Below are 15500 nucleotides of genomic sequence, written 5' to 3'. Positions count from 1 at the left end.
CGTGCGCCAGAGTGAGAGCAATAATTCTAGGGCAAATATTCACAGATATCTCTAAACTGATGACCTGCATGGGCTTTTAAACAATTTGGGCCCTGTACGGGCTTTTGGACAATTTGGGGTGCCATATTTTGTCGCCGTTTCACGTACACAAAATTTTTTAACATGGGCATGTTTGCCTCCACTCATTTCTTTGACTGTTATTTTACAGAAATTACATTTGATAGAATAAGCTAGCTTTTAATGCGTCGCCTATGGCCAATTTTGGGTAATGTAGTTTTTTTGAGGTTTCGCGCGCGATTTGTCGATCTGGATTCATTATTGAATACAAGTTTTGAGAGTGTAATACTACTTTAACCCTTGCAGTGCCCCACAAGTTTTTTTCTGTGCCTGGAGATGTGCTTTGAATATGGTTGCCTTAAAGCACTAATTGTGGTTTTAAATTTGCTTTTTTTGAACCCCTGTACAGAAGCATTGCTGTCAGCCAGTAAGGATGCTATTGCTTTGCAGTGTTGTCAAAGACTGAAAACATGCTTACAGGAGAGAAGAGCACAGGGATAACCTCATGAGTGTGCTGCTGTTCCTTAATTGCCCAATCAGCAGCCTAGGGAAGGAGAGGTGACTAAGAAAGCAGAATGTCGGCAGCAATTTCCTCTCCTATAATCGCCCACCAGTTTGAATACCGTTTACTATTCATGTGGAGGATGTTTATAGCTGTAAGAGTTAAATAGAAAATGAATGGGGGGCATAACATTGAGATCCTGAGGTTGATTTTGTCTAGAGTCCGGTTAAAAGGACTGCATTGTGGCAAAAAGTTTTTAAACTCTGGATTTGTTCCGAATTATGACGTGCCACCCTGCCATTTTAGGAAAATAATGTACTAAAGACTGAGTTTTGGCAGTGGAGAGACCCAGATGCACACAGTCGGCATTGGTTCATGCTAAAAAAAAGCTAAAATCTCTTTTACGGTGAACAAATAGGTGCGACACTGCTTTTAGCATGGTGTGGTATTTTATGGGCATGGACACCTAGACTTTAGCAGACCTTTCATTACTAATTGTTCTGGTGAGGGTAGTTTAAGTACAGCTATAGGCAGTAGGAGCTGTAGAATATTTCCCTATTGTTTTTACTGAGAAAGTGATGGCAGACGAAACCAGTTTTTCTGGAAAGAGTAACAGTATACCACTTTTGATTGATTATTACAGGTAGAACCTGTAAGAAGCTGTAACTATGTTAACACATTTTCATACTGTGAAAATAGCAAAAGTGTGTCTGTTCGTTGAACAGGCTAAGTGCAAAACACTGCATTGGTGGAGAGTACAAAAGTGCGCATTGGTAAAGCGGCAGTAAGCGCCAGGGTATGCTTCCTTGCAGAGAGCGCAGAGACCGGTATTCATTAAGTATGGGCATGTAGAAGAGAGGGTGAGAGCAACGGGCAGGATGGGAGTTAGGTGCAGTGGTGAGAGTAGGGGTTGGTGTGCAGGTTGGGTGCGAGAGGAGGAAGATGGGGCTCAGCTGCAGTGGTGAGCGCACAGGGGTGTGGTGTGAAGGTGCAGCGGTGGGGAGTTTTAGGCCGGGTGGTGACAGGGGGTGCTGGGACAGTGTTGGTGGTGGTGGTGGGGGGGGTTATGGATTCAGGCACTGTGGTAAGTGATGCCTTCTCAAGATCCCTCCTCAAGATCCAACTTTCTATATTATTATTTTGAACATGCAATCTAGATTTCACCCTGGAACTAAGGAGGAAAGTAAAATTCAATTTTACTTCCTGTATTCTTCCTTTACAATAAGGATAGGATTTTAATGTACAAATGCAAGTGCTGTATGGATTGTGATAGTGCCATATCTTTTTTTATTTTTTTTAAATGATACATCATGCTGTCTGCATGTACCATTTTGTGTTTCTGTTGCAAATGGTGCTGGACAAGCTCTGATGTAAGTTTTATATAGGTATCTCACATGTGCCATACTGGTTTGTTCATTATAGAGATCACTGATATCCCACCAGCACTGTAATATAAAGAAGCTTGGACATCAGTGGTACACGTGTGTACCAGTGCGTTCTGAGGCAAATAACAAAACTACAATTTAAAATATGTTGTATCTTGCATCAGGTTTCTAAGAGATTGCCATCGGTAACACTGCTAGATCTTCTTTGATGCATTCTATTTTAATACCTCTGCTTCCTCACCAAAAACGCTAAGCCGATTGCAGCTCATTTTACAGCGTGAAAAGATATAGTGTTCCTAAACAGCTAAGAGAAAATTGACAATGAATTTGAATCCTGTACACAAATAAAAGACCAGACACCATTGTAACTGCAGAAAAGATATGTATTTTCCTCGACAAACACAAACCTTTCTCAGAAACCCATTCAGAGTAAGCTCTGACACTCATGAATTATAAGATGTGGCTAACTGAAGTTTCAAAGCTTTAACTGAGCCCAAATCCTTCCAAACCGCAGCCTGTCTGGCCTCAAATATAGCCCTTTCCACAGTAAAATGAAGGACTGTGTTACTATTTCTAAATTAAACAAAATGAGACTCCAGTAGGGACTTGTGTAAAAGTACAGTTGGAAGAAGTGTAAAGCCATTTTATTTTAGAGTTTCAGTGACATATTTGCCATATTTTGCAAATATAATGTAATGCCTAAAATGATGGACTATCTTAGCAACTGATGAGTTCTTGCGGGCACTGAAATTGGGCACGATTACATAAAATCATATCATATCGTCACCAAGTGTTCCCCTCCATCTTGACTGTGTGGGTGGAAGTAAGTGCTGGAGGGTGCACTGGCAATGACGGCAGATTGGAGCATGCAGGGGATCCCTATCTCTTCTATATGGTGGAAGTAAATGCTGGAGGGTGCCCTGGCAATCAAAGCAGATTGGAGCATGCAGGGGGCCCCAACCTCCTTTACATGGGTGGACGTAAGTGCTGGAGGGTGTACTGGCAATGACGGTTGATTGGAGCATGAAGGGGGCCCCAAGCATCTTTACATGGGTGGAAATAATTGCTGGAGGATGTATTGGCAATGACAGCAGATTTGTGCATGCAGGGTACCCCTACCTCCTTTACATCACACACCATGACTATGCTGAGATCCCTGACAGGGCTTCAGCAGGGCAGTACCTGGAGCTGCCAAATAAAAAAAAAGAATACAATAAAATGAACCTGTTGTTTGTGACCTACCAAGTTATTGCTGCCCTTTTTCTGAAAAGGTTAGTTGCCTGTTTTTTAATGTTGACCCAGTGCCTTCATTATATTGAGTCACTGACCCAAAGCAACCATGCAGTCAGATACAGCTCAGTTTACAGTAGAACTGAAGCCAAAACATTTTTGTTTTGGTTTCGAATAGAGTAAGTGAGGGTTATAAACAACCTGTCAGCTTTTTTTGCCATCCGTGTCCCATTTGAGAGAGCTCTCTTCACTTCTTATCTGATAGCCACAACAGGAAGTGGAGGGAAATTCCTGCTAGTCAGCAGGGTCACCAATGCTAGTGTCCCCATTAGCCCTCATTCACACTGGAATCGGCCCGCACGTACAGCTCCGTGCTGCATGCAGGGCCGTACCGAGCAGCTTCCGGGAAGGACAGGTGCTGCGTGTGATTAGTACGCAGCCCCCGTCCTTCTCTATGACTACACAGCCGTACACAGGCCGATTCCATTGTGAATCAGGGCTTAGGGGTTCTAATCTCTCCACTCTATCCAATACAAATGAAAGAGTTTTGGCTTCAGGTGTAGTATACATTTTCCTCTGTGTCAGGTGTTATATACTGGAGGCTAATTTGTAGGAATGTTATTGGAAATCATTAGTTTGTATTAAGTTGTACTTGTACACTTGCGCATGCTTTTAGATATTTAGGAAAGTTGAGAAAAAGGAAAATAACATTATTTGTTGTCAGTCTGGTTAGAATGTCCTTATGGAGCTCTGAAGTATGTAAAGGTTGTCGGAGAAGTTCTATACTGTAGGGTTAGGGAATAATCCTGTTTAGTGCTCACTGTGAACACTACAAGTACTTCGACACACAGTTGTGAGATCTCTGTTCATCCTGCTGTGAAAGGAGCTCACTCCATATGTAACATGGACAAAATACCAGTGTCTGTGTTCCTGATGGGGCAGTGCCTGTAGCAGATGAAGTGTAAATGCATTCTGTAGACCAGAAGTACAGCGTGACTCAGTTGCTGACTGCAGGCATAGCTCATTTTTATATGATACAGTAATACCTTGGTTTAAGAGCATAATTCGTTCTGGAAGCATGCTTGTAATCCAAAGCGCTTGTATATCAAAGTGAATTTCCCCATAGGAAATAATGGAAATTCAGATGAATCGTTCCACAACCCAAAAATATTCATATAAAATCATTACAATACTGTACTGTAATATAATACTGTACAAAATATAAAGAAAAATAAACCAATTACCACCAGTACCTTCGTGGCTGGTGTGAGGGGGACAAAAGAGAGGAGGATTATTTTGTAGGACGACTTTCACTGTCACTAATGGAATCACTGCTATCTCTTGACTCAATGGAATCTTTTTCATTTTGCGAAACCTTAACAAGGAATCTATTCAATGTGACATTGCATTGTCGTTAAACAGTCTCATCGCTCGCACTGCTAAAGCCTTATTCGGGTGGCGCTTTTCTACAAAATTTTGCTCTTATTGCAAGACATTTGCTTGTATATCAAGGCAAACATTTTTCAGAAATGTTTGCTTGTCTTGCAAAACGCTCTCAAACCAAGTTACTTGTAAACCAAGGTATTACTGTATATTCTATTTTAAGGTGGCTTGTAAACAGCAGGTAATGTGAGCATGAGCAAAGCCTGGTCCTTATGTTTGAGCTTGACATAATGACAGGAAATACCTAATTTATTTGGTGTTATGCTCTGCTTTTTGTATCAAGAATTAATCACAGTTGGGTGTAAATATATATTTTGTTACTATTATTAGTGTGTGTGTGTGTGTGTGTGTGTATATAATCCATATCTCCCTACTGGCAGACACCTATAAAAAAAGTGTTTCTAATATAATGGTGGGCTAGATCCTATCAGATTTTTATTTCTCCCTGTGTCAACCAGATTCTCACCTATACTACGATATAACATTTTTCACTTCACCCTCCCAAATTATAATTTTTTTGAGCACTTAGCAACCTTGACAGATAGGTGTGTCTGCTGCCAATGCCCCCCCAACGTAACCCAGTGGGAGGCCGCATCAGGCTGTCTCACTATAGAGAAGGCCCTGGACCTTGGTATCCCAGGAAGCTGCAGGAGGGAAATTAAATGTCATTTTTGCCTAGGAGAGTTGGCCTAGGGCCGCACTGAAAAAGTAAAAAAAAAAAAAGCCTAAATAAAGGAAATGTAAAGAATGCTTAACTTTTGTTAAAGGGGAGGGTTACAGTGCCACATACTTTAATTTTAGGGGGTAAGTCCAACTTCTGTTGAGGTGACTGGTGTCAGAACAAGAAATGCAGTGGAATCTCCTCAGTGGGGAGATGGGACAGCATGCTAAACCCGACAGATTGAAACCCTTCCACTCTCTGTCCAAAACTGACATTTTGGGGGTGATTTACTAACCTAAACACACGCATGCACTAGGTGCGTGTGATTTTTACACAGAAAAACGTATTTATCAACCAAAAAGTCTCTAAAAGCATATTTCCACTAATGCCATATATGGAAAAATCATGCACATGATGCATATATAATGCTGCTTCACAGTTTAGACAAAAATGGTTAGCTCATGCATTTACATTCCTGCATTCATCAACGCAAGCAACACAATGTAGAGCTAATTTACACAACATCACCTTGTAATTCATGCAGGGCTTTGCACAACACACCTGCTGGGTGTGTACACACTACAAAGGTGTCTAGATTCCACCAATAGATCATGCTGGGAGGGAACACACTACAGAGGTGTATACTTGTTCGTGGCGTGTTTATAAGGTTAGTAAATCAACCCCTTTGACTTGATTTGGGCTTTAAAGTAAATCTTAATAATCAAAAATCACTGCGCTGGGAATGAGTGACTCGAAATCTAAATAACTAAATAGACCAGCAGCAACTTTGTGTATAAGTGAGTCTATTATGTGGCAAATAAGTTGCGCTCGGTCTAGTTGTGAATGGATGTGAAAGTGCTCTCTCAAAACCCAAAGGGGGAGATCACCTTCAGATAACAAAATACATTTTAAATATAAAGTAGATGTCTCCACTAGTGTTAGTGAACTAATGTTTAAAGATGCAGAACTCAACCCGGTGGTACTCGAGTGTATTGTATGTGTGTCGTGGGTTTTAACTGGCTAAACAAATCAGTTATATTGAAAACATCTGTAAAGGCATAAGTAAATCTGTTGTCAGAGAAATATTAGGGCTGCCATTATAAACTTCCTTCTAAAAAAGACTAGAAGTGATTTGGCGGCTATGAAGCTCTGACATGTGCGCTCCCCTGCCATGTTTCCCTGGCTTTGCTGCCCCTCCTAGGGTTGCCTATAGACATTTTTGGGTGCCGTAGTTTTTTGCCATTTCATGGGCGCAAGCAATTTTGAAGCTTGACATGTTTGGTATCTGTTTACTTGGATGCAACCTTGTATATAATTTATCCCAAAAAATTGTGTTTATGTACAAAAAAGTTAACTTAAGTGTATTTTTTACAGAAAATGTGGGTTTGATAAATAGTTGTGCTAATATCGTGTGACATTAAACATTGCAACTACCACCATTTCATTCTACAGGGTCTCTGCTTTCAGAAAATATATAACTTGGGGGGGGGGTTAAGTAATCTTTAGGCCTTAAAGGGTGTATTTATCCTTTGTACAGAAAATGCAAAAATTACTCTGGCAGCAAAAGGGTAAAAACAGGAGGTAAAAGCTACCCTTCAACGTTCGTAAATACTAGGGTACGTGCAAGGCTTCCACTGGTATCGGTTATCGGCAGATACTAGTATCTGTGCCGATACCAATTATTTGGGAGAGTACTCGTACGCGCCCAAATGCTCCGATACTTTCCCCGATACCGGAACTTCCGTCAGAAAAGGATTCCTTGTGACCAGCAGTGCATCAAGGGAGCATGGAACCAGCTTCCAGGCCAATCAGGAAGCCGGGTAGCACATCATGACTCACCTCCCGGCTTCCTGATTGGTCAGAAAGCCAGGCTGCCTAGTAACAGGTGACGCTGACTTCATAGCCAATCAGGAAGCCGGGACCCGGGTCATAAGGTGCTGCATGGCTTCTTGATAGGTCAGGAAGCCAGGCTGCCTCAGATCGCGTGAAGCCGATGTTCTTTCGATAGAATTGGGTCCATGGTACCCTGGGATGCCGGTATCGGTATTCAGTATCTCCTTATACCGGGAAAAATATTGCTACTCGATACCGAAAAACCGGTATCGATGCATCCATACTTCCAAGAATTTTCCTATTTGTTAGTATTTAAGGTGACATGTTTGTGACTACAAGTTATAACACTGAATGATGGAAAACCGTTTAATGTCAGTATTGATACTGTAGTATTTACTTATTTTCTATCATCAGGAAACCCCCTGAAGCGGTGATCCAGGAAGCCAAGCTGAAATGTGATGTGCCACAGCAAGACACTTCAAAGTAATGCAATGTATACACTTTGTTCCCCTAAGTGATGCATATACACACAATTGGACCAATCTATTTATAAAGCTCAGTATAAGACCTCATTAAGTAAGCCCTAAAATACTGTAACACAACAATTGTGTACCTGTTTTAGGTCTTACAAATGAACCTGGCTAATATAAGAACTATCTGTGCTAGCCAACAGCCTGTATTCACACTGTAAGTAGGTGTAACTTCTAACTGAATGACATTTAGTTTACTATACAACAATTATTGCCTCTTTCAAAATGTGTTTTTACCTGTGTTTCATCCTTTAGTGCATCTCAGAGCTGCTGATCACCTGCAGCCTTTTAGGAGACACTTTTTATCAACATGCACGCCCTCCAACAATGGCTGCATGTTTTCTGATGGTGATGACAATGGACCATGCCTGCATAATGAGTGTTAAAGTGGCCACTTGTAGCCTCCATTGAAAGCCCATGTGACTGGGTGACAAGTCAAGAGCACAATGTGAAATTGGGGGGCAGAACGTTGTCACCCTAAAACAGGAAGCAGCTGAACTATAAGGAGCAGTGAAAATGCGGATCAACTGCCTGTTTTAACTGCCCATAGCAGGATTACCATGATTTCTTAATTGCAAAGTGAAGCTTTTAGAATATTGAATATGACTTTTGAAATGACATTTACCTGTAGATGCTTGTGGGATTTTAGTGATTGGGTTTAGGTGTACTTTAAAGGAGAATTGCAGGATTTTTTTTTAATTAACCCTTCCAGTGGAGCTACCCCTGCACTGCAAGGGTTAACTGCTCGTTTGTGTCTAGGTTACAAAAAAAACAAAGATATACTCACCCGAAGCTCCGAACCGGCTTCTTCTGAGAACGGTCCATGGAATGTCTCTCTCCTTCCTCTGCAGCAGTCTAAGGTCCAGTAAATAATCACATCTTTACACTGTGCATAGATGTGAGGACACTGAGGGTAGTCCCCCTGCAAGGGTTAATAAAAAACATTTCTGGAGTTCTACTTTAAACCTGCCACTGAACACTACTGGAGAAAGAAAGTTGGAAAATCCAATACTGCCAATGGGCAGTTAAAACAGGCAGTTGATCTGCATTTTCACTGCTCCTCAGCCTTCGCAGCTCACTGAGAAGTTAGCATTGCGTCTGGACAGTGCTTCATGTTGCAGCAAACATTAGCCGGCATGTCATTTTCATCAGACGGTGCCACTTGCTAGACACAACCATTGAGGTGAATTGGACAGTGTTGCAACCGTGTGCCAAACGTGGTTGTAGTGCAGTAGTTTGATGTAAAATCCCTTTTGGAATAAAAAAAAAAATGCAATTTCCACAGTGGCAGTATCACCTCCTGAATGCCTCCTCCTCCTTACACAAGCCATTGCTGTTCCTCCCTCTCATAAGTGACTCACCGCAGGTTGCTTTTCAGAAGTGGCCGGCCATTTGTATGAACCAGGCTTAAAACAGACTCCCAATGTTAACTGCAAATTGACAGTTGACATTTGGAGTATTGGGGCAAATAGATAAGAGGTACAAAAGCATATTTTAGCAGACCTAATCCACCCCTAATCCAATATTACATGGTCCTATACAACATATTACAACTGTCCGGAGACAACAGTATCACGCAGCAGGCAGCCAGTCCTTCTCACCCATCTGAACATCATGTTTGTTGCCATGCTGTGGAGTAAGGAGAGGAGTGGGGCTGACGGCCACTGCTCATCAAAAGCAGAGGCCTCCTTTAGATCCAAGTTTGTTCTTCAGTCTGGGGAACACTGTCATCACATTTCTATGGGTTCTCTTAAGGTACCCATACACCTTCCGATTATCGTACGATAATCGTATGCGATCGACTTTTCGTACGACAATCGTAACGTGTGAATAGAGTGCCCGACCGATAGTACTGTACAATCGTACGACTTTTGACGGTCAAGCATGTTTGAAAACTTTGGTTGATCGTACGATGTTCGCATGGTTGGTGGCGTTTCCGTCCGTCAAAAGTCGTACGATTAACACTGCGCATGCGCAAACGAAAATAATTTCGGTCAATTACCGCAAGTCGTCCAGGTGTTTTTTTCTAACTACCGCTGATTGAACCTTGCAATAATCGGGGCAGGATGGGGCCGTCGTACGAAAATCGTACGACGGTTCGATCATCGGACGAAAAGTTTCGTCCGATAATCGTAAGGTGTATGGGCACCTTTAGTCTTTTGCCTTGTCATATACTTGTGAAAGCATTTCCAAGACTGTTAAGTGAATAATAGCTGTGACTACTATTTGAAATGAGCATATATTGTAAGAGGAGCAGTGTATTTTCATGCTGCACTGTATCCTGTGACATACATATCCAAGATAATTGCTTGTAGCTTTATAGATCTGATGCGCTTTTTAAATGTGAAGCACTTTTAAACATGGATGTCAGGGATATGACCCTTCCTCATGACCTTTGCAGCCCGTGGCTTTCATCGTTAAGCAAGAACAAATCATCCGTGGTCCCTGTCACTTTTACTGCCATTGTGGAGGAGGAGAAGCAACAGGAAGCTGCTCTTATAAGGAGTCGGGAAAAGCCGTTGGCACTGATTCAGGTATTAAAGATAACTATTATGGCTCCACATTAAGAAGATGTTCACATTTTAATTTCTGCTGGTCATGGTGTCCCTCAGTATGCCCATTATTTGCCTGATCTGATTCCATGCATGTGCTTATCCCACAAGTATGGCACAAGTAAAACCATGGCTTTAAATGTACGTGAAGCCAAAACTTTTGTTTTAAAGTTTTTGATAATGTAGGGAAGGGTTAGACCTGTCTGTGCCCACCCTAGAGAATTCACAACTCTTTTCCTGGGGGCCATTGTGACCAAGACAGAAATTGTTGAGAGATCCAAAATGTTAGAGTTGTCATGAGAAAAAAGTGAGGAGAAATATTCCAATGGGGACACCTGTTCTGGTGAGAACTCATTAATAGAGAGATGTCCTCTTACTTCCTGCTGCTTCTCCAAGATGGGAAGTAAAGGAAAATCTCCCCAGCAGGACGCAGGCAGTAAAAAAAAATCTGAGTTTAACCCTTTCCTAATCTATCCAAAACAAAAAACTTTGGCAATGCATACACTTTAAAGGGGCAGTCCAGCAGGGGTGCCCATTAGGTAGATCGTGATCTACCTGTAGCGCTCACAGCTGATGCTGGTAGATCAGGAAGGGTGTGAATGGTGCCCCCTTTATTCCATTTTGGTATATTTATTTAGCTGTGTACACATGATTACCTATTAGCCCGAGTTTAGGAGAGACAGCCAAGAGAGCGAAGAAAGACAGCCAGGAGAGAGAGCAAGGCGAGGCAGCCAAGAGAGAGAAGAGAGACAGCCAGGAGAGAGAGCGTGAGAAGAGACAGCCAGGAAAGAGAGAGAGGAGTGACAGCCAGGGGAGAGAGCAAGGAGAGACAGCCAAGAGAGCGAAGAGAGACAGCCAAGAGAAAAAATTAGGAATGACAGCCAGGAGAGAGAGCGAGGGAGGTTTTTTTTTCGTTGGTAGCTCTCATGTAGCTTGTCATTTGAAAAGTAGATCTTAACACAAAAAATTGTGGGCACCCCTCATCTAAGGCCTCATTCACACTGATTACACGCAGCACCTGTCCTTACCGGGAGTGGTCTGATACGGCCATGCACGCTGCACGGATCTGTACGGTCCGGCTCTGATCAGTGTTAATGAGGCCTAATAGTGATATTTCAGTTATAAGTGAAGGTTGATAGGTGAAGTCTCCCACTAGACTTTTGTGTATCTTGTGAATCCCAGTGGTAAGATCTCCCTGCTGAAGGGGTTCTTGCCCACCTAGAAGTCAAACAGTAGAGCTGAGCCTCCTCATACTGACTTCCCCAGGTATGCAGTCCTGGTAACTCAAGACGTTTACCTCTCAAAGTCCTGAGAGGCACTACAAGCTATTAGGTGAATTAATGTTCCTGCACCACTAGAACACTTGACAGTTTTGGATAGGTTGGCTGTTTTATATGAAATTAAAGCAAAATGACATATACAGTATTAACTACCACCCTACCATTATATTGTACAAAACAGCGGGGAGGTGGACATCTATTTCTGGAATGACATCTAAAGGCGTCCTTCTACAAATGGCTCTGTGCCCTCTAGTCTCGGTGTACCGAACTGTCCTCAGGCAGCTCAGTACACAGAGACACTGTACCAAGGTGATCCCAGCCACTCGGTACTATGTGATTGCTGTGATGTCTAGTTATAGCAGTCACATGTTATTGTTTACACAATTTTAGTAATTTGTAAATGGGAGAATCAGTGAATGGGTCAGCAGCAGCTGCTCATTCTTTCCTTGATTCTCAGTGACCAAGTTCCTTTTTAACCCTTTCACTCCCCATCTCCTAAACTACTGATCTCCAGCCTGCCTCTGTATTGTGGCCTGTATATTAACCCTTCATCTCCCTTTACCTGCACAATAACCTCTTCATCTCCATCCTGCCACTGTATATGACCTGTACATTAACCCCTTCCGCTCCTGACCCCTATGTGTATGACCTGATGTGCTGTATCTAGTTAACTGTTACTAAACTCCTATATTTTACCCCCTCAAACCACCATGTTTTTTCATTTACAAAAATGATCTTAGGTGTGTCTACTTTCCAAAAAGTCATCATTTTGGGGGTATTTGTACTGTCCTGGCATGTTTTAATAACTGAAAGTAAGGAAAACTCTCTCTCTCTCTCTCTCTCTCTCTCTCTCTCTCTCTCTCTCTCTCTTCCCCCCCCTCTTCCCAAAAGGGTACAGTATTCCCAAATGGATACAGTGTTGCATGAGTCAATAGTTGTTAGTTAAACTATCACAGCACTGAAAACTAAAAATGACCTAGTAATCAAGGGGTACATACAGGCTACTAGTGAACTGGTTAAAGCATATCTAAAGCCCAAACTTTCTTTTCTGGTAAAGAAAGCTTGAAACCCCAGTGAATTTTTGGTTGGCCTGTGTGCCTCATTGGGTAGATTTTCCTTAACGTCCTGTTCTGAAGACATGAAGGTAAGCAAGTTGTAATCTCCCCAAAGTATGAGGAAATCCCCTTTTATATATTTGCTAACAGAATAGATGCCCTCATTGGACTATTTCCCCTTACCCCCTGTTCCCATGAGGACCATAAGGTTTTGGCTATCCCATCGATATATGTACTGGTGACAGTGGTCTTCAGGACATATAGTGGGTGACTCTTCCCAGTAGGTACACAAACGACTGTGAAAACCTGATTGTGATTCTTACTCTTTCCTTCGATATTTAAAACAGAAGAAAATATGCTTTAGCTATACCTATATAGTTGTACAAAACTAGAAGAAATATATATTTTTTTATTTAATTAATTGCTTGAAAGGTTGTCGGTTTTAAACATTTTTAACACATGCCTGTTCTTAAACTTTCTTTAGGTTGAAGAACGTGCAATTCAGGATCTGTTGGTACATTACCAGGCCATAGATAACCCAGAGGAATATATAACTATTGAACGCTCACCTCAGGGCCCAATGGCAGCTCCAATGTGGAACAAGCATTAATTATAACATGTATATGTGAACATCTTGGTGCTTTAAGGATGTCCAGGAACTTTAGTTGTGTAATAAAGTCCTCTTCAACAGCAAAAGCACATGATCCTTTCTAATTATTGAAAAACAATAGTAAAAACCCCAAATACACAGGGTTATTTACCAGGTATTACTATATAATGTTAATTATATGCTGGAATACATGCTTTTCTGATATTTCAAATGAAGTTTAAATGTCCTATGTTATGGTTAAAAATCATTCTCGGTTTACTACAGAGTATTTGGTGTAGAAAACAGATATATTTCTGTTTTAAACAAAATTAATTTCAAATAAACTGGTCTGAAAGCATTTTTTGTCAAACTTCCTCCAAGTTTCATGCAAATCTATTTACGGTATAGAATAAGTGTACTTTCACTAACCCTTCCATTGCCCACCCCACACTTCATACCCAGTCTTATAGACTACAGATGCAGCCATAATATTGGCTTATTACTCTTTGTGACAGATATCATTGCAAATCTAATGTAACAAGGCTATTCAGAGAACAGTAATGATATGCAAAGTGTGATATCTCATAAGGCTCAATTCACAAGCTAACATACCAGGATAAATATACCCCTTTAAAAAAAAAAAAAAGGAACGGTTATTTTCAGTGAAGTCCAATGAAATTTGGAAAATCACACTTACATGGATGAAAACAAAGTGGGCTAGTGTTAAAGCTTTGTGATTTAAAAGAAGTTTTTACAATCTCCTCCTGTGACCCATAACTCGGCATACAGCGAGCTATTGCGCTGCGGCTGGGAGAGGTCCCAACAATACTGTCCAGATCCACCCCGCCACCTTAATGAAAGCTGGCTCTGCCTCTCTAAATGCAGAGCCTGCTGTGTCCGCCCCCTCCCCGTCTGTCCCTCTAGTCAGTGCTGGAGGAACGGAGAGGGGAGGGGGAAATCCCTATGGGGAGCAATGACTCAGCCAGTGCTCTCTGCAGGGAGAAGGTCAGGAACTGAGAGATCAGTGGTATGTGATCACTCAGTTCATGATCTGTAGAGCCAATGTGTGATCACTGCAGTGTCGCACCTCGGTTCTAATTATGGAGATGAGTGTACTTCACTCTCCCCATAATTCTCCTTTAAGCCTAAAATGGCTAATAATTCCCTGATTTCAGTCAGAATAGCATATACAATTGCTCATTTGGCTTTATTCAATAAAGGATTGGGTCTGAGGGTGGAACTATAGTGAATGATGGGGACACTGACATGCCCCAAAAATGTTGAATGCTAAAGATTCTGACAGAGACTGTAATGCTTTAACAGAGCAACGGTAGGTGGCATGGTCCACTAGAAAGGCAAGTATAATAACTCTTCTTTTGAAGGCAACTATTACTGGGATATTTTTTTTTTTGTGTCAAAGACAGTTTTGCTTTTGTACTTGCATGCAGTGCTGATTCCCTTTGCTAAAGTTAGACCAGTACAAGTTAATTTCTGATTGGTTGCTAAAGGTTACTACACCCGTATCAGAGTAGACGCTCTGGCGGTCTAGGTGTACCACACATTCAAAAATATTACTATGCAGCCCAATTAGCTACTGTAGCTAAATACCACGCGTCCACTGAGACACCTGGTCCCAGATATGGACATCCACCAATAACTGCTTCAAGAGCGCCAGAATACTTGAGACCAATTATAAACTACTACTCCACTGGTATATTACCCCCTCACAGGCCCAACACTTTGTGCTGAATTGCGAGGGCACTTGCTTCCGCGGCTGCTCTGCCAGTGGCACTTATATGCATATATGGTGGTCATGTTCCGTCCTCCAGCGTTCTGGTCAAAAATCTTCAAAATGTTGTCAACTCTTATGGGCACCCCTATACCCCCCTCCCTGCAAATAGCATTACTCAACACCAAGCCCATGCACATTCCATTTCGCAAATTCAAATTGATGCTACATGTCCTTTCAGCCGCCAAACTCACTATTGCCAGTTCCTGGCTTACCAACAAGGTCTCCTTCCAAGCCGCTAAAAACAAAATCCATTGGATCTTCTCCCACGGGAAACTTTCCGCACGCCTAGACGATCAAATGCCGAAGTTTGAAAAGTTATGGGAGCCCTGGATAAGACACTTCTTGCCACCGACCTTTGACACATGCTTACTCACCCTATGATCTCCCCCCCCTCTAACCATACGGCCGACTCGCGGATGTTCTGGACCAAGCGTCAAACCACCCTAGTCCCCCCACCCTTCCCCACTGTACCCTCCTCTCTCACTGTTACGCTTCTCCTCTGATCTTTTTCTTTCCTGGTCTGCTCTGACCGCAATGGTGGGACCCCCACCAAAACCGTTTCCCCGCCTTCCCCTGTACAGATAGGTGATT

General features: G+C 42.1%; 1 protein-coding gene across 1 annotated transcript in view; it reads left to right on the top strand.

Annotated features, from left to right (window-relative positions):
- The window catches only part of IBTK (inhibitor of Bruton tyrosine kinase), a 72850-nt gene extending 59703 nt beyond the window's left edge, over positions 1-13147 (top strand). Inside the window, exons 29-31 of the mRNA XM_018569573.1 lie at positions 7526-7594; positions 10043-10175; positions 13013-13147. Of these exons, the coding sequence (XP_018425075.1) occupies positions 7526-7594; positions 10043-10175; positions 13013-13138 (328 nt within the window). The 3' untranslated portion in view covers positions 13139-13147. The remainder of the gene's footprint in view (positions 1-7525; positions 7595-10042; positions 10176-13012) is intronic.
- Positions 13148-15500: the final 2353 nt, after the last annotated feature.

The sequence above is a fragment of the Nanorana parkeri genome, unplaced genomic scaffold (genome assembly GCF_000935625.1).
Source record: "Nanorana parkeri isolate BGI_ZX_2015 unplaced genomic scaffold, ASM93562v1 scaffold1360, whole genome shotgun sequence".
NCBI lineage: Eukaryota > Metazoa > Chordata > Amphibia > Anura > Dicroglossidae > Nanorana > Nanorana parkeri.
This window is presented reverse-complemented; position numbering and strand designations above follow the sequence as displayed.